Raw genomic sequence first — 18,629 nt, forward strand, 5'->3', positions numbered from 1 at the left:
GGATTTAGGGTTTATTGCAACAATCTGTAACCCACCACCCCTTTTTGTCTTATGACTGCAGAGATGTTAACAGGCCACTCTACCATGAATGGTCTCTTACAATATGTGCTAACTACTTACACTAAAAAAATCTGTTCCACCTTGCATTTTGCTATGATGCTCTGAGTACCTCTCCCAGACCAGAAGAACAGCTCTGTGCAACTTGAAAGCTTGTCTCTCACACCAACAGAAGCTGGTCCAATACAAGATATCACCTCGCCCACCTTGTCTCTCTTGTAGGTGTTATGGCAGAAATATATCTTGTGGGATTTGAAAAAGAAAAGTTAATAGCATTATACATCATCTCAGAAAGGATGTTCCTTGTTCGGGGCACTGTGGAAATAAGTTTGAACATGGTTGTGGGAGAAATATAAATGGCATCACTAGCAAAGCAAATGAGTGATGTGCCTCCCACCCACACTAGATTCCTCAAAAAACTAAATTTAAGAAAAGCATATCCTAGTTCTGAAAGACCCCCAATGAATAATACTTTTTTCTAGCCAAAACATACCCCAAAGTATATTTATAGGTGGGACAGGAGCAGAGATCTTCTACGTGATACAGGCATACCAGTAAGCCAGGTTTACATGAGCAATAGACAGCAGACATGAAGCAAGTGGTTTTACACTTTATGCACTGGCGCTCATCATCTGGCAACATTTCAAAAGCCATCATCTCGGAATCAGTCACTCCCTACAACAGAATACAAACAGAGCAGACTAGCTTAGACTAGAAGATCAAAAGTTAAGTTGATCAAAGACATGATTTATCACGGAAGTTTAGGATTAAGATATTGGACATATGAAAATAATCACATTTTGTTTAATGAGGACTCAACTACTTCAACTAAGTTATTGAAGAAACCAAAAAACCTATTTAAAAAAAAAAAAAAGAAAAAAAAAAACAAAACTATGGGGCCCGATTCTAATACCCCACTAATGTCAAGTAGTTCTTTCCTCAACTAGTCCCATTGAAATCAAAGGGTTAGGGTAACATTAATGCAGGACACCATGGGTGAACTTCACATCATGACTTTAAAGTTACTTCAGTAAGCATAATTTCATTTCCTAAAGCTTACCAGTTTAAGCACAGCTTCTCGTAAAGCCTTTTCATCGTCAATCATAATAGCCATGTCTTTCTGAACAGTAGAAGCTACCACAACATCAAGGACATCTGCTTTGGAAGCCATTTTACATATCATTTCATCATGAGAAAAAACACAGTAGCGGTTTAACAGGCGATAATGTTCCACACACTGGCGACCCAATGGCAGCTGTATCAGAGGCGGGGGGAAGAGGGTGGAGAGGGAGGAGTGTCAGCAAGATTTTTTTTTTTTAATGTTATTTATGAAACCTTTAGAGGCATAATAATGTGAAGGCACAGACTAATTACTATCTATCCAACCAAATGAATGCCAATAAGAGTGCATTCTAGGAACTATATTAATTTTAATCAAAAGTACACCACATGTTAAAGAGTAAACAAGGCCATGAGCAAGTTCCTATAACTCAGGATACTGACTACTGTGTTTGGACTTAGTAGGAGCATTGCCAGCAGATCAAGGGAAGCGATTATTCCCTTCTATTTGGCTCTGGTGAGGCCACATCTGGAGTACTGCACCCACTACAGACAGGATGTGGACAAATTGGAGAGAGTCCAGGAGAGGGCAACAAAAATTATTAGAGGGCTGGGGCACATGACTTATGAGGAGAGGCTGAGGGAAATGGGCTTATTTAGTCTGCAGAAGAGAAGAGTGAGGGGGGATTTGATAGCAGCCTTCAGCTACCTACAAGGGAGCGGGGGGCGGTTTCCAAAGAGGATGGAGCTCAGCTGTTCTCAGTGGTGGCAGATGTCAGAACAAGGAGTAATGGTCTCAAGTTGCAGTGCGGGAGGTCTAGGTTGGATATTAGGAAAAACTATTTCACTAGGAGGTTGGTGAAGCATTGGAATGGGTTACCTGGGGAGGTGGAGGAATCTCCCTCCTTAGAGGTTTTTAAGGCCCATCTTGACAAAGGCTTAGCTAGGATGATTTAGCTGGGTTTGGTTCTGCTTTGACCAAAGGGTTGAACTAGATGACTTCCTGAGGTCTCTTCCAACCCAAATCTTTTATGATTCCATGACTTGGAAATTTGTTGCACTCAGGGCCAGATTAAGAAAATCCAGGGCCCTAAGCACACTACAACAATCCCCACCCAGAGCAATGAGTCTTGGCGTTAACACGCTATGAACAGGAATGGGACAGTTCACCTGTTCCACTGTTTTTTTAGTCTGTCTGCAGACTCAGGCTGACCTCACTGCAGAGGTTACACTCATGTCACATTTTCTAGTTTATCTTTGCAACCATCAGGGCTACAGGGTTTTTTTTTATTTTTATTTTTTTTTAAACATTTACATTCTGATGTATTCACATGACTCCAGGAGCTGGAGCTCTGGATACAGGCCTAAAGTGTCTATACATTATTCCAGCCTCCCTTATATAAACAGCATTTTGAAGTCAGAGCAGCAGCATTTCTAAATGGCCCACATGTTAATGACTGAAAATTGTTTCATAGAATGACAAAATTTGTGTTGGAAAAATCCAAACTGAGACTCATCAGAAACAACTGTACTTGAAAAGGGCCAAACAATATTTTAATCACTGGAGATGTTATTTGTTATCATGTTATAGATGTTATAAGGTGGCTGCATTTGGTCCATCTTGGAGGAACCCTGCTCAGTATATTTTGATTAAAAGCAATAAGAAGGACAGAAAATAGCTTTAGCAGCCATAATCTTTGGTTTGTACAGAAGCCTATTATCTGCTGCTGCTCTGAACAGGGATCTTCTGTTTTTCTCATTTAGGAATGGACCACTAAGACTTCCAGTAAATTAACACTGATGTACGCTCCAGGCAATAGCCTCTTGGAATAGTTCTGTCTGATTCTCTGAGATGCAATTGCATAAATCTTACAGTACTTAACAGCTGATGTGTGCATGCAAGAAATGCAGTTTTAGTTTTCCTGGTTACTTTTTCCAAGTGAAAGCAATGTGAAAACCTCATGCTAGTGCACAGAATTTCCTGGTGAGATGGAACAAGTGGATCTCTACAGATGGTTAGAGCTGTAATACATGGTCAAGATAAAAACTTGAAAATGCCATAGCAAACCATGTTTTATAACCTACTCTGATTTTGCTCTTATTTAAATAACAGAGGACAGTTCCAATCTTTACCTAACAGAAAATATTATCACAAAAAGGAGGGAGGGATAGCTCAGTGGTTTGAGCATTGGTCTGCTAAACCCAGAGTTGTGAGTTCAATCCTTGAGGGGGGCCATTTAGGGATCTGAGGCAAAAATCTGTCTGGGGATTGGTCCTACTTTCAGCAGGGGGTTGGACTAGATGACCTCCTGAGGTCCCTTCCAACCCTGATATTTTATAATTAAATACCATTAAAGATTTAAAGAGTTTAAATTTGGATTTGACAGTACTGCTTAAAGGATCCATTCAAAAAATCAGTGAAGTGGGGTAATAGTCCAAAAGAGTTCCATTCCACACTGATGTAACCTGAAGATAGTCACAGAGAATAATTATTATTAATTATTTGTCTTATCATAGGGCCTATGAGCCCCAGTCATGGAACAGGACCCTACTGTGCTAGGTGCCGTACAAACAAAGAACAAAGACAGTCCCAGCTTCAAGCAGCTTACAATCTAAGTAAATATAATTTACTGTCAAAAAATGGGTAAGACAAACTTGGAGCTGCTGGCCCACAATTTTTGTCTGAGACTGCAGTAAATAATTGTTCCATGATATGCCATAAGAATCTTTTTAAAGGTGTTTGAAGTGAAGTTGGAAGAGTCCCTGTGCTTGATTCTGAATAATTATTTTCCTGTAATTAGCTCAAGAATGGGAATGGGGGTGCAAAAAAGGTATCTTTACGCAACCTTCATGCTCCCTGTATTCTCATGACATGCAGGGCTCTGTCCAGTCCCTAGTATAAGTTAAAACAGCCCTGAGGCTGCTCCGACTCATGCTCTGCTTCCCCAGGACTGTTATGGGCACTGGGAAGCAAAGAATACCCATAAGTTCAGTGCATCCTGGCCATACCTCCATGACCAACATGCCCTGTTTGTTGCAGGCTGAGCGCAGCAGCTGCGCAGAGTCTTCTGCAATTCTGTAGTGTTTGGGCAGGCCCCTTGCCTAACGGGTATTCTCAAGAGGCTGTTTCCACAGCAGAAATGACCTTAGTGTACCTAAGAATCACAACCCACATTAATGTTTGATTCTTTTAAGAAGTTGGGTGAGGGGAAAGTGTTCAGTCAGTACACTGAACTTGTTTTAAAGCTGATTTAGTATTCTGAAATCACTAAGCTATGTAAAGCTAAAGCATTTTCATTACCTACATAGAAGTATTGCACAAAGTGAAAAATAACAAAGCACCACTATCCACGCTGTGTTTTCTTTGGTCATTGTGCACTAGGAAAATTCTTCTTTATGCCTTCCACTCAGCTGATTCAGGTGAGATTGTGCATGTACAATAAAATTACCACCACACTACTTAGTAAGCATATACTTTTACTGAAAATCCATACCATGTTCTTAAAACATACCCAATCAACTGTGCAGAAGTTCACAGCTTCAGCAAAATTGAAACCCTGGTTAAAGCCACTGTGATAGGCTCTTGGAAATGTAATTACAAATTCTCCAGCACACTGGTTGGTTCGGTAAACCTAATAAAAACAAGAGGCAAACCAAGTTGATTTCTAATAATGGGTAAGAATTACACAGAGGTACAGTCTAGATTTTCAAAGCCACCAAGGGCATGTGGATGTCCAATGCCCATTTATTTAGCTTAAAGCACTTCAAAAACTTCAGCCAAAGAGTTACAATTTTTATTCAGAAAGCACAGGGACTAACCATGCACTCCATGACACTGCAGGTAAACTCCTAGTGCCAACAATTAGGTTGAAAAATGCTGACAAAACAAATGGTGACAACTCCCAGCGCAGACTGTTACTCAGCCTTACTGGCAGATGGAGCTACCACTCAACCAGTATATGTACCGTCAAGGTGGCAGATATTTCTCTAAAATGTAAGAGCTCATTTTTTTTTCAAACAAGAAACAGCAAATTTGGCTTAAAAAAATAAACAAAGATTCTAGTGCTTGGTGGCTGATGGATTTTTTTGTTTGGTTTTGAATATACATTTTTCTTTAAAAGGTGGCAAACCCAAGGGTCATTTAGGACAAAATCAAGTTTCCTTTCAGCTCTGAGTAAGGGGCAATGTGAAGATATGCTGCTACAGGAAGAGCAATGGAAAGGAAGAGAGACTGAATTTGCACAGCAGAGAGGGGAGTATGCTGCATTGACTCATTACAGCAAACTCTCACCCCACAGGCCACTCACCAGAGCTGGCTAAACACAAGGGGAAGGGAGAACAGCCATGGGGTCTGCCTAGTTCCCAATCCCATCCAACCAACTAGATCAAAAGCCCATCCTTTCAAACCAATACATTACACCAGCTCAAGTCCCTGCTGCTCTTCCCAACCCTGGACTCAGAAGCAAGTGGGTTTGATGTGGCCACACAGGAGAATGAGGGGAGGCCTTACTTCCACAAGCCCCTCCAGTTGATGCAGCCCTAAACATGGCTAAGTCACAATATAGCCTTTAACAGTAAATCTGCAGCAATCAATTAATGTGACCTCATTGATCATCTTAAATCAGGACAAGATAAACTTGCATATTCCACACATTTTTGTGGTCTCTGAATTTAGCTATCATTGCAATTCTGAGATGCATGTATTGGTCAGGGAAGTATTTAAAATGAGAGCCATATGTCTCATTTCACAAGTGATATATGAAAGTCACTAGGCTTGTCATAAAGCGGAATTAAGTTTAAGATTAGTGAGCTGCTGAAGTATATACTGAGATGGAGATGTTTTAAAATGTGCAGGTGGTGGAGGGGAGGAGGTTGGAAGCTACCTGTAATTTCTTGTTTTCTGAAACACCATGAGACGAAGCAAGAATTCCCACAACTTAAAACGTCTATGTCTCTGAAATCACACTTTAGGTACCTTAAACTGCCTCACTCCCTCTATGTTTCCACTGGGTTCCAAGGTCAGCTCCTTTCAAAAGCCAGTTAAGTACATGGAAAGTAAATCCTTTCAAGGATGGTGCATTTTCTTGAATAGGTAAATAATGACCCAGAATGACAGGAAATATGAGAGAGGAAGGATGTAGATGAGGCACTGCCAAACTATTCAGCACTGCAGGGAAGATCTACAAAGAAATCATGGTTCCCCTCCCTCTGCTGCGAAGTTGTGTTCCAAACACCATCAGAAACTAAATAAGCTTGGAACAAACAGGGGGCAGCCAAGGGTTCTAGTGTCCAACTAAAGGGCACCTGACAAGCCTCCACAAGTGCCTCAAAAACTAAACCACCTTATGTGGAACATGGACCCAGGAATGGAAATCCACTGAGACAGATCTCTCTGGAGAAGAGCATGTGAAATAACCATCTTAAGTGAGTCTAAAAAGCAATGACTGCACTGCCCATCCTTTCAAACCAGTCCATTATACCAGCTCAAACAAATGTAATTTGTCCAATACATTATTTCTATACTGTGCAATACAGGCATAAGCTACTGCAACGTTGTGTTAAAAATTGATTTAAATTGTCAACCTTACAGAAGAAGCCAACATAAAATAAGAGGAGATAAAAGACAATGAGCACAGAACTCCAATGACATACGGGCACTCCGTGGGCCATCAGCGTATTTGGGTTCATAATGGTGACAAGCTGATGCAACAGATCAGGTTGAGACACAAATAACTCGGGAGCCAGCTTCTTCATTACATCTTCCAGCTGCTCAGCCGCATACCCTGGGGCTCCATACCACGTTTTCGGTTCCCCCCTGCAAGTTTAAAAAAAGGGGGTGCTAAATATAAACAAGATTGTACGTTCACATTAACAGGCTCTTGCTTCACATTGTACTGAAAAGACACTAAATAAGCACTATTTAGGAGTGCACTAAGGGTTCTCTACATAGTGGAGTAATGTGCTGTACAGGGGTGTGATTTCTACAGCTCACTAATACGCTGTGCATTAATTTATCCATATAGATCTTACTGGTGCACTTTAAGGTAGCACTGTTTGAAACAATACTGTTCAAGTATACTAGGGAACCTTTAGTCTACACGGACCAACTGATGCACAGCACATTAGTGCACTTTAGAAATCACACCCCCATAGAGTGCATTACCCCATCACATAGACAAATCCAAAGACTCTATCCCAGGGGTGGGCAAACTATAGCCCATGGGCCACATCCAACCCACCAACCATTTTAATCCGACCCTTGACCTCCCACTGGGGAGCAGGGTCTGCGGCTTGCTCCACTCCAGCGCTCCAGCCGGGTAGAGGGTCAGGGCCACTCCATGTGGCTCCCGGAAGCAGTGGCATGTCCCCCCTCTGGCTCCTACGCATAGAGGCAGCCAGGGGGCTCTGCTCCGTATGCTACCCCCGTCTCAAGTGCCACAGCTCCCATTGGTCGGGAACCACAGCCAATGGGAGCTGCAGGGGTGGTGCCTGCAGAGAGGGCAGCACGCAACAGAGCCATCCGGCCACACCTCCGCATAGGAGCTGGAGAGGGGGACATGCCGCTGATTCCGGGAGCTGCTTGGGTAAGTGCTGCCCAGAGCCTGCACCTCTGAGCCACCCCTCCCTCACCCAACCCTCTGCCCCAGCCCTGATCCCTCTCCCACGCTCTGAATCCATCGGACTCAGCCCAGAGCACCCTCCTGCACTCCAAACCCCTCATCCTCAGCCCTACCCCAGAGCCTGCACCCCCAGCCAGAGTCCTCACACACAACCCAGTACTTCATCCCCCTTGCCCCAGCCCAGAGTTCCCTTCTGCACCCTGAACTCATCTCTGGCCCTACTCCAGAGCCCACACCCCAAGACAGAGCCCTCATCCCCTCCCACACCCCAACCCAAATTTCATGAGCATTCATGGCCTGCCATATAATTTCTATACCCAGATGTGGCCCTTGGGTCAAAAAGTTTGCCCACCCCTGCTCTATCCACTGCCCTAACTCTTAACATTTAATAATATAGGTTCTTTCTTCAGACTTAACTGAAATTGCCTATAAAAGTATATTATGGAATTCCACTTTTATTGCCTCAAGAGCAAATCTGCTCATGTTAGTGTTCTTTCACTGCAATGCAACAAATTCCACCTGGGGCCTGACAACCTCTGGCTGAGGCATAATCACCATAGAAGCAATATGCTGTAACTCCTCACTTAACGTCGTCCCGGTTAATGTTGTTTCATTGTTACATTGCTGATCAATTAGAGAACATGCTCATTTGAAGTTGCGCAATGGTCGCTTAGAACATTGTTTGGCAGCCGCCTGCTTTGTCCACTGCTTGCAAGAAGAGCAGCCCGTTGGAGCTAGCTGGTGGGGGCTTGGAACCAGGGTGGGCCGGCAGCCCCCTATCAGCTCCCCTAAGTGCCCTGTGCAGCAGTCGCCCAGCAGGCTATCAACTGCCAGGCAGTTCATCTGTCCCTCCCTCACTGCCATGTGCTGCTCTTGCCCTCTGCCTTGGAGCTGCTCCCGGGAGCCTCCTGCTTGCTGTGCAGAGGGGTGGGAGGAGTGGGGGGGAAAGAGGGGTGCTAATGTCAGGGTGTCTCCCTCCCCCCGCTCCTGTAACCTATCTCCACATAGCAATGGGGAGGGACACGACAGGACTCAGGATGGAGCGCGCGCGCGGGTGTCTCTCTCTCTCTCTCTCTCTGTCACACACACACACACACACACTCTGTGTGTGTGCGCGCGCGCGTGTGTCTCTCTGCCATGCTGTCTCCCCTCCCTCCATTACTGCTGCCTTGTAGAGTGTGAGGCTACATTAACAACGTGTTAACCCTTGAGGCCTCAGCCAAGTGCTAGTTCATCATTTAGCAGTAAGGCATTCCACAGGAAATATCCCACTCTTTCACCCTCTGACTCCACCACCTCAACCAAGCTTCACAATCATCATTGCTGTGTATAGTATTAAACTGTTTGAGAGAGAGAGTGAGTCTTTTGTCTGGCAAAAAAAAATTCCCTGGAACCTACCCTCCCTATTTACATTAATTCTTATGGGGAAATTGGATTCACTTAACATTGTTCCCCTTAAAGTAGCATTTTTCAGGAACATAACTACAATGTTAAATGAGGAGTTACTGTATAACAAATGGAAAAGGGAGAAACAAATAGCAATGCATATAAAATTAGAAGATGTGAAGTACAGAAAATTGATAAAGAAAGATAAAAACCATCAAGGAAAAATCCAATGCTGGAAGAAATTTTTAAAAGACTTATCAGGAACAAAAGAAATCCTAGCAAGAATATAGGACCAACACTAAATAGTCATGGTAAAATTGTTATTAAAGATGCAGAACAGTCAACCTGTGGAACTCTTTGCCAGAGGATATTGTGACAGCCAAGACTATAACATAGTTGAAAAAAGAACTAGATAAATTAATGAAGGATAGGTCCATCAATGGCTATTAGCCAGGATGGGCAGGGATGGTGTCTCTAGCCTCTGTTTGCCAGAAGCTGGGAATGAGCGACAGCGAATGGATCACTTGATGACTACCTGTTCTGCACCTGGCATTGGCCAAACTGGGGCTAGATGGACCTTTGGTCTGACTCAGTATGGCTGTTATGTTCTTACGTAACAGATACAAGTGTTCAACAAGTATTCATGTTCTGTATTTGGAAAGAAGCAGGATGGAATATTCATATCAGATGAGAATGATGAATTACTTTCCAATCCATTAGTAATGAAGAAGGATGTTAGATGCCATCTAATAGAGATAAACATTCTTAAAGTCAGCAGGCCCAAATGCCTTGCTCCCAAAAGTCCTAAAAGAGATGGCTGATGAGATCTCCAGCCACTGATATTAATTTTTAATAAATCTTGGCCAATAGGGGAAATTCCAGGAAATTGGATGAGTGTTCATGCCAATATTCAAAATTCAAAAAATTGATAAGTCGTTAATAAGAGATTCAGTTGATGAAGTACTAAAGGACAGGAACATAATTAATGTCAGTTAACATGGTTTTATGGAAAACAGGTGTAGTTAATGAAAGACTTAAATCAGGTTTGTTTAAGATTACAAGTTTGGTCAATAAAGATATCTGCATAAATGTCAAACTTGTGTAAGACTTAGTTCCACATGACATGCTGATTTAAAAATTAACACTGTACAGTATCAGTAACTGACAGATCTCAAAAAGTAGTGGCATCAAATGGGGATATTTCTAGAGAGGCTGTAGGCCCAATGACAGTCAACATTTTCATAAAGGATCTGGAGGTAAATATAAAACCACTGCCAATAAAATCTGCAGGTAACACATACAGGTGGAATGGTAAATGAGGAGATGGTCATGGCAGTTATACATAGCAACCTGGATCACATGGTAAGCTAGGCCCTTTCAAACAAAATGTGTTTTAATATAGCCAAATGCAAAATTATATGTCTGATACAAAATTACTCAATATAGTTAGTTCCAAAGCAGACTGTGAAGAGTTACAAAAGGAGCTCACAAAACTGGATGTCTGGGCAACAAAATAGCAGATGAAATTCAGTGTTGATAAATGCAAAGTAATGCACATTGGACAACATAATCCCAGCTATATATATAAAATGAGGGGGTCTAAATTGGCTGTTGCTACTCAAGAAAGAGATCTTGGAGTCATTGTGGATAGTTCTCTGAAAACATCCACTCAATGTGCAGTGGCAGTCAAAAAAGCGAACAGAATGTTGGGAATCATTAAGAAAGGGATAGATAGTAAGACAGAAAATATCATAATGCCATTATATAAATCTATGGTACACCCACACCTTGAATACTGCAAGCAATTCTGGTTGCCCCATCTCATAAAAGATAAACCTCTACCCCAATATAACGCTGTCCTCCAAAAAAATCTTACTGCGTTATAGGTGAAACCGCATTATATCAAACTTGCTTTGATCCGCCGGAGTGCGCAGCCCTGCCCCCCTGGAACGCTGCTTTACCGCATTATATCTGAATTCATGTTATATCGGGTCATGTTATATCAGGGTAGAGGTGTACATTAGAACTGGGAAAAGTACAGAGAAGGGCAACAAAAATTATTAGGAGGATGGAACAGCTTCCGTATAAGGAGATATGTAACAGATTGGGACTGTTCAGCTTGGACAAGCGACTACTGAGGGGATATGATAAAAGCCTATAAAATCATAAATGGTGTGGAGAAAATGAATAAGGAAGTGTCATTTACCCCTTTACATAACTCATGAACCAGGGCTCACCCAATGAAATTAATAGGTGTAGTAGGAAAAGAGCCTGAAACATAAGCCCTTGTATCAGAGGCCTGGTATGAGGCAGGACCTGCTCATGGAATCTGGCAAGAACAGGGATGATATTGCAGAAACAATAGGCAGTAAATAAACAAAATAAACAAAAGGAAGTACTTCTTCTCACATTGCACAGTCTATCTGTGGAACTTGTTGCCAGGGGATGTTGTGAAGCCCAAAACTGTAACGAGGTTCAAAAAAGAATTAGGTAAGTTCACAGAGCATAGGTCCATCAATAGCTGTTAGCCAAGATGCAACCTAATGCTCAGGGTGTCCATAAACCTGACTGCTAGAAGCTGGGAAAAGGCAAAAGAGTGTGTGAGTGAGCGTGAGTGTGTGTGTGTGTAACACTCAATAAAATGACCTGTTCTGTTCACTCCCTCTGAAGCACCTGACGCTGTCAGAAGACAGGATACTGGGCTAGATGGATCTTTGGTCTGATCCCATATGGCCATTCTTATGTTCTTCTTAGGAACAAGGAAAACAAGCCATGCCTGCAGTCTGGGGGGCTGTGCTGGGAAGTATTTAGGGAGTCACATAGTGGACAAGCAACTTGAGATGAGTTTCCAGTGTGATTGTGTAGCAAAAAGGGCTAATGATCTCCCTGACTGAAAGGGGAGTATTGAGTAGGTATCAAGTATCAGGGAGTAGCCGTGATCGTCTGTATCCACAAAAACAATGAGGAGTCTGGTGGCACCTTAACGACTAACAGATTTATTTGGGCATAAGCTTTCATGGGTAAAAAGTGGACTCCTTGTTGTTTGAGTAGGTATGTCTCTGTATTGCACAGGTGTGACCAATACTGGAATATTGCGTACAGCTCTAGTTGTCCACATTTTAAAGGATGTTAAAAAAAATGGTAATGAAGATTTTTGCAATAGGAACTTGGTTAATCCTGTTGATGTATGAGGAAGAATGGAATTCAATTCCCTTTCCCATAGCCAAAATGCTAGGAGGAATAAAAGATAAAATGTCACTAATCACAACAAATAAGATTCTGAACATTCAGAGAGAGCAGACATGCTGTTTAAGAAAGTGCCATTTCTAGTCTCTTTAACCATACCACACTTTAAGGGATATAAATTGGCTTATGTGAAAACCTGTGGAAGTTTATGACCACTATGGAAACAGACTTGCGGGGGGGGAGGGGGAGGGGGATGGAGGTGTGTCACACTGGGGGTGTAGGCGGTGTGATCTAGTTGTCAGAACAGGAGTCAGCCATACTGGTCTGAGCAGAGCCAGAAGGTGGAACTGGAGTCGTGGTTGGGAGACAAGCCAGTGGTTAGAGTACACTCAAAATTGTGGTCAGGAGACAAGCAAGTTGGTCAGAGCCAAGGGTTAGGAGAAGAGTCTGGGGCTCGACCAGAAACAGGCATGGGTTTGGAGAACGGATCGGTACAGGAAAATGGTCTGGACCAGCTGCGGGCATGGAATGCATCGAACATCCTCTGTGCTGCTGTTGCTACATGGCTTAAATGATAATCTGCTGGACGTCCAATCAGGGGGCACAGTCACTCTATGAGAGCTTACTGCGCTCAGCTGAGCTCACTGGGTTGCCAGATGGCTGTGCCTGCAGCCAGTTAAGCTCCTGACAGTACCCCTCCCTCATGGGGTCCTCGGTCCTGGGTTGTCAGGGTATCATTGGTGAAATTTCTGAAGGAGGTCAGGAGTGTGAACATTATCTTTCAGCTCCCAAGATCACCTCTCTGGCCTGTACACTCCTTCCAGTCTATCAGATACTGGAGCTTTAACTGATCAATCTGGAATCAGTTCGTATTCTTCCTCTTCCTGGGGTTGGGTCTACCCGGTCAGGGAAAAGACTGTCGATGAACGTCTTGAGGGAAACACAAAAGATGTGGTAAATCTTGAGAGATTCTGGGAGCTGAGGCCACTGTGTTTATTTGTTCAATGATCCAGGTAATGGTGGTCAGTTTACAAGTTCTGGGTCGAGAGCCAAAGCTTATTCCCTACAACAAGGCTGGTGCAGCTCATCTCTTTTGGTTAGTTTATCATCGATCATGGAATATCAGGACTGGAAGGGACCTCAGGAGGTCATCTAGTCCAACTCCCAGACAGATTTTTGCCCCAGATCCCTAAAATGGCCCCCTCAAGGATTGATCTCTCAATGCTGGGTTTAGCAGGCCAATGCTCAAACCACTGAGCTATCCCTCCTCCATCCTTATAAGATCCTTTAGCAGCCAGTAAATGTTCTTTGAGGTCCTGGTGTATTTGTTTAAGGTGGAGAACCAGGACCATGGTTGCTTGGATGACAGAGCCTTCTGGTAGGTCCGGATGAAACCAGGGTGAAAACTGAAATTCGCAAAGTTGAATGGAAGCATAGGTTAAGTTGTATGCCAACTCATCCAAACACAGTAGTGGAAGCCAATCATCCTGATGGAAATTAAAAAAACAGCAGATATTGCTCCAAGTTCTGACTCTTAGTGGTTTGAGCATTGGCCTGCTAAACCCAGGGTTGTGAGTTCAATACTTGAGGGGGCCACTTAGGGATCTGGGGCAAAATGAGTACTTGGTCCTGCTAGTGAAGGCAAGGCACTGGACTCGATGACCTTTCAGGGTCCCTTCCAGTTCTATGAGATGGATAGGATTTTTTTTTATCTTGGCCAGCTATCTGTGGATGGTAGGATGTTGTGCTAAGGGGCTTGGTGCAGGGTTGGAGAAATTCCTGCCAGAACAAAGAAATAAATTGAGGACCTCAATCCAAAATTACGCATGTCAGCATGCTGATACCAGAAGACACGCTCCAGGAAGACTGGTATGGTTTTCACAGGCAGATGAAATAGTGCAGCAGGGAATCAAATGGGCCAGCTTGGTTAGAACCACCACCACAGTCAAGATAACAGTGACCTTGAGAGCATGGTAATTTCTCAATAAAATCCATAGAAAAATTGGACCATCAACATAGATATGTGGGGTGGGGTTGAAGGAGGTCCAATGGACTTACTTGTGGTTTCTTTGTGCAGGTGTAGAGGTCACATGATTGTACATCTGTTTGTAGGGTTGACCACCAGCAGTACCTAGCAATTATGTTCCAGGTTTTACACTGACATAAATGACTCACCATAGGTAAGTCATGACATAGTCTTAGCGCCTAACGCCAGGAGCTGCCCTCAGGAATGCAGAGGTGATACCCACAATAGATGTGGTCTTGTTGCAGGCAAAACCTTGGATCTGGGGAGGTGCTGGTGATTCCTAGAGACCTGCAGATTGGGACCACAAACAGATCACCTCGGAGCAGAGAATACATAGTGGTCATCAGATGGCCACTGGATGGTCCCATAGACTAAGTGGAGAGTTTAAGGATGGTGCTAAGAGATTTCTGTTCCACTTCATGTTACTCATCCTTGCAGGACAAGGTGCCTTCTTGTTCTTAGTCCCTGGACATTACACAACTGTAAGGTCAATTAAGAGACGAAAAGGGCCCAGTGAATTTGATATTGGTTGAGTAATTGTGCTGTCTGCAGATATTCCAAATTCTTGTGATCTGTCCCAACCTGGCAGGAGCGCAGGCCCCCTCAAGGAGGTAATGCCATTCTCTGAAGGCAGCTCCTCATCCTGTACATCATAATTTCTCTCTGCAGGAGTCAGTTTCCGAGAGAAAGTAGTGCAGGGATGGGACATCTGGTGAGGACCTGTGAACTGAAAGAGGACTGCACCTATCATGATGTCCAAGGCATCGGTCCGGACTATGAAGGCCTTTGTGTGGTCTAGATGGGTCAAAAGGAATGTTTTTTTTCCCAAGTGGTCAAAATCCACCTGTGTGTCAGTGGACCACATGAACCCCTTTTTGAGGAGCAACATTATAGAAGAGACTAGGTTAGAGAAGCCTTTGATGAATCAATGGTAAAAGTTTGCAAACCTAAAGAATCACTGTACCCCATATATATTTGAGGGCACCTTCCACTTGGCAATAGCAGTCATCTTCCGAGGGTCCCTGACAAGTGCCACTAGGGAGATGACAAGGCCCAGAAACACCCTAGTATTCTTGTCAAATTTGTGTTTCTCAGGTTTTGCATCAAGTTGATTTTGGCAAAGCTGATCAAGAACAGTGTGCATATGGTGGACATGGAGCTCTTGGGTCTCCCAAACTAAATGGAATTTTCCCAGTGCTAGCTCATCTTTGATAGTCACTGAGCCCATGCCTAAAGTGGGGTGTCTGTGGCCAGACACTGAAATTCAGCTAAATACTTAGCAATGGGTCCCTGCTTTAGGGCATGGGGAGCAGCTTCTGCAGAATGTTCTCGATTAGAGACATCAAAGATGCCAGCCATTGCCTATACAAAGTTCAAGTGTTCAAAGAGAGGACTAGACCCCTCCAAGAGCCAGGACACCCACTTCAGGGCCTCTCTGATGAGCAGACTAATTACTAATCCCACTCAGAACCGATCCCTAGCGTACATCTGTGGCCATAACACAAACAGAAGATGGCACTGATTAAAGAACCCCCAAATTTGGCACGGTCCCCATCAAACTTCTCGGCTAGGGGCACCTGGGGCTTATGGGATGAAGATGCAAGAATTAGGGGAACAGGAGTCTGGGATTGCACCTGGGACTGAAGGACTGCATTCTGGTAATGTTGCATGGTGACCTGGTTACATAGATCATACAGGACTATGACAACATTAGAGAGGGTGAGTTCGGCTCCTGCTGGGTACCTCCATACTGTGAGGTGATGTCCCATCTTATCTTTTAGCAGGCTGCTCAAACTGTCACACACTGAGGTGTAAGTAGTGCAAACTAATGATCAGAATGGGAGTCAGGTCTAGAGGTTGTAGCAGAACAGGATGAGGGAACTGGAGTCATGGAGTAAGTGGCCACAGGCAGCAGTCAAAGCTGAACCAGTCATGGTCAGGAGACAAGCCAGTGGTCAGAGCCAGGAGGTTTGGAGGAAGGCAGAGACTGGGCCTGGAGCAGGAACAGTTGCAGGTTGGAGCAAGAACAAGTACAGGAAGCAGGTACAGTGCAGGTGCAGGCACAGAATGCATTGAACAGCCACTGTGCTGCTGTTGCTACAAGGCTTGAATGATGATCTGCTGGCTTGTGTCCAATCAGCACAATCAATTAGTGAAAGATATTGGGCTCAGCCGCTCTCATTGGGTGCCAGGTAACTGCACTTGGAGCCAGCTGAGTTTCTGACAAGAGGACCATCTTGTCTTGTGCAGTGAGGCATATAGAGTTACAACCATTAGTGACTGCAACTCACTGATTCTCCTGGCAGATGTGACAGCTATCAGAATGGCCATTTTGTTAGCCTGGTGTTCCAAGGACTAACCCTGCAGGGGCTCAAAAGGGGGGGGACAGAACTCCATGAGTTTTGTTAATAGCAAAACTCAATTCCTAGAGAGGGACATGGTATGATTTAGGTGGGAATTGGTCCCGCTTTGAGCAGGGGGTTGGACTAGATGACCTCGTGAGGTCACTTCCAACCCTGATCTTCTATGATTCTATGACAAGCTATGTTATGGAAGGAAAGAGAGTGGTCAGGCCTTTAAGTAACCACAAGGAGGGTGCTTGGGGGTAATACACTAATAGAGCATGTAGGAGAACCTTTATGGATGCTGTAAACAGTCCAGAACTCTTTATGTATAGTAAGTAGTTCAAAACTGCACAGATAAAAGAGAAATCAGGTGCAAATCCTCTATCCGTTAGACAGATAGCCCCTTCATTTCTGACCACATCATTTCACAGTGGCAGGCTGGACTAAAGGAGATTCTCTGACAAGGGGATAAAACAGAACTTGTCCCACTTGATCTGACGCCCTAGAGAGTGAAACAAATGTTACATCTGGTCCACCATGTTTTCTGAATTATGCTGCTACTATGGTAAAAATTGGGTAAACACCCAGAAGGAGTGAGCTTTACCTTAATAGCTGCCACCTCCACCATATCCTGAGATCCTGGGATCCACTGTTACACCACTGGGTATGCATTATTCTGGTCCCGACTGACCAGGCCAGAGCAAAGGACCCAGGTGACATTGCCACCTTCACTGGCTTCGGCTGAATCCTGACCACCGCCTGGGATGTGAGACTTTGTCCTCTCCCCACATCATTTATGTTCTCTTCCTATCCCTCTCTTTTTTCCTTCTAATAAAGAGTCTGGCTTAGCCAGCCAAAACTGTATATTTTGCAAAACTGCTGAGAACTTGTGACCAAAGAGGCAGCTAAAAGTGATACACTAAACTGCCCACTGCTAGTACAAGTTTGCCAGCTGTTGGAGTGGCTGATAAAACTGTGTGCTATGCCTGTGTTTTTCCAGCAGTGAGGAAGCAAGTGAAAGTCAACACCAGAGATAAAAGCTGCATTTTCTAACTTTGCTGTTCTGTTCTCTCTCCTTTTACATGTATTTGTTTTGTTTTGTCTTCTAGGAAAAAGGATTGGACTTTAGCAGCAGCAACAGTTCTAGCCCATCTTCACTTTTTCACTGTTTCCCAAAAAGGACAGTTATGACCATTGTTGTTACCAGCTAAGAAACTGTCAAATCCCTATTAAAAAAATCACTCTGCATCTAAAAAAAAAGGGAATTGGATTATGGTTAAAATAAAAGCCTTATTTAATACTTAATACTTTAACTTTTCCCTGTTTAATGGTGTGTTTGCCATAGAAAATAAGTAGGCTGAGTTAAAACAAAGATCTCTGTGTAAACTCGAAAGTTCTCCCTCACCAACCGAAGTTGGTCCCATAAAAGATATGACCTCACTCACCGTGTCTCTCTAACATCCTGAGACCAACATGGTTACAACAACACTGCATACATATAATATTGGGCCGTTTCAGGTCACAGTGAAACTGTGTTTCAGGTCACACTTTCTCTGAGCCCTATATTCCATCAAAATTAATACAAGAGATCTCCACCCTCTTAGATACTGCAGGTGAAGTAGATGGCATTATTCAGATGTCTCTGGCCGGGTTAAGGAGTCCTTTACTTAGAGTGGGGGGAGGGGGTGATCCTGTCTTTGGCCTTAATCTCGTTTCTAGCTGCAAGGTGTGGGCCATCCTATTGAGCAGCCGCTGAAATTGTAGAAATTTGTCCAGAGGACAAGCCACCAAGGAGTCTATATTTTTATCTGACGAAGTAGCTTCAATGATAACACCTCCTACAGGTATCCCTTGAGCATTAGAAGTCATTTCCTCATACCCTGAAGCCTCACCTCCAATGAACTGTGAACAAGGCTGAGGAAGGACAGGTTTCTGGTGCTGGAAGTGGAG

General features: G+C 43.7%; 1 protein-coding gene across 3 annotated transcripts in view; it reads right to left on the bottom strand.

Annotated features, from left to right (window-relative positions):
* KDM5B (lysine demethylase 5B) overlaps positions 1-18,629 on the bottom strand; it is a 197,397-nt gene that overhangs the window by 79,591 nt on the left and 99,177 nt on the right. For all 3 annotated transcript variants that reach the window (XM_045012370.1, XM_045012369.1, XM_045012371.1), the window contains 4 exons: positions 6,769-6,931; positions 4,629-4,748; positions 1,118-1,312; positions 551-732 (listed from right to left, as the gene is read on the bottom strand). In XM_045012370.1, coding sequence (XP_044868305.1) covers positions 551-732; positions 1,118-1,312; positions 4,629-4,748; positions 6,769-6,931 — 660 coding nt within the window. The remainder of the gene's footprint in view (positions 1-550; positions 733-1,117; positions 1,313-4,628; positions 4,749-6,768; positions 6,932-18,629) is intronic.

The sequence above is a fragment of the Mauremys mutica genome, chromosome 4 (genome assembly GCF_020497125.1).
Source record: "Mauremys mutica isolate MM-2020 ecotype Southern chromosome 4, ASM2049712v1, whole genome shotgun sequence".
Classification (NCBI taxonomy): domain Eukaryota; kingdom Metazoa; phylum Chordata; order Testudines; family Geoemydidae; genus Mauremys; species Mauremys mutica.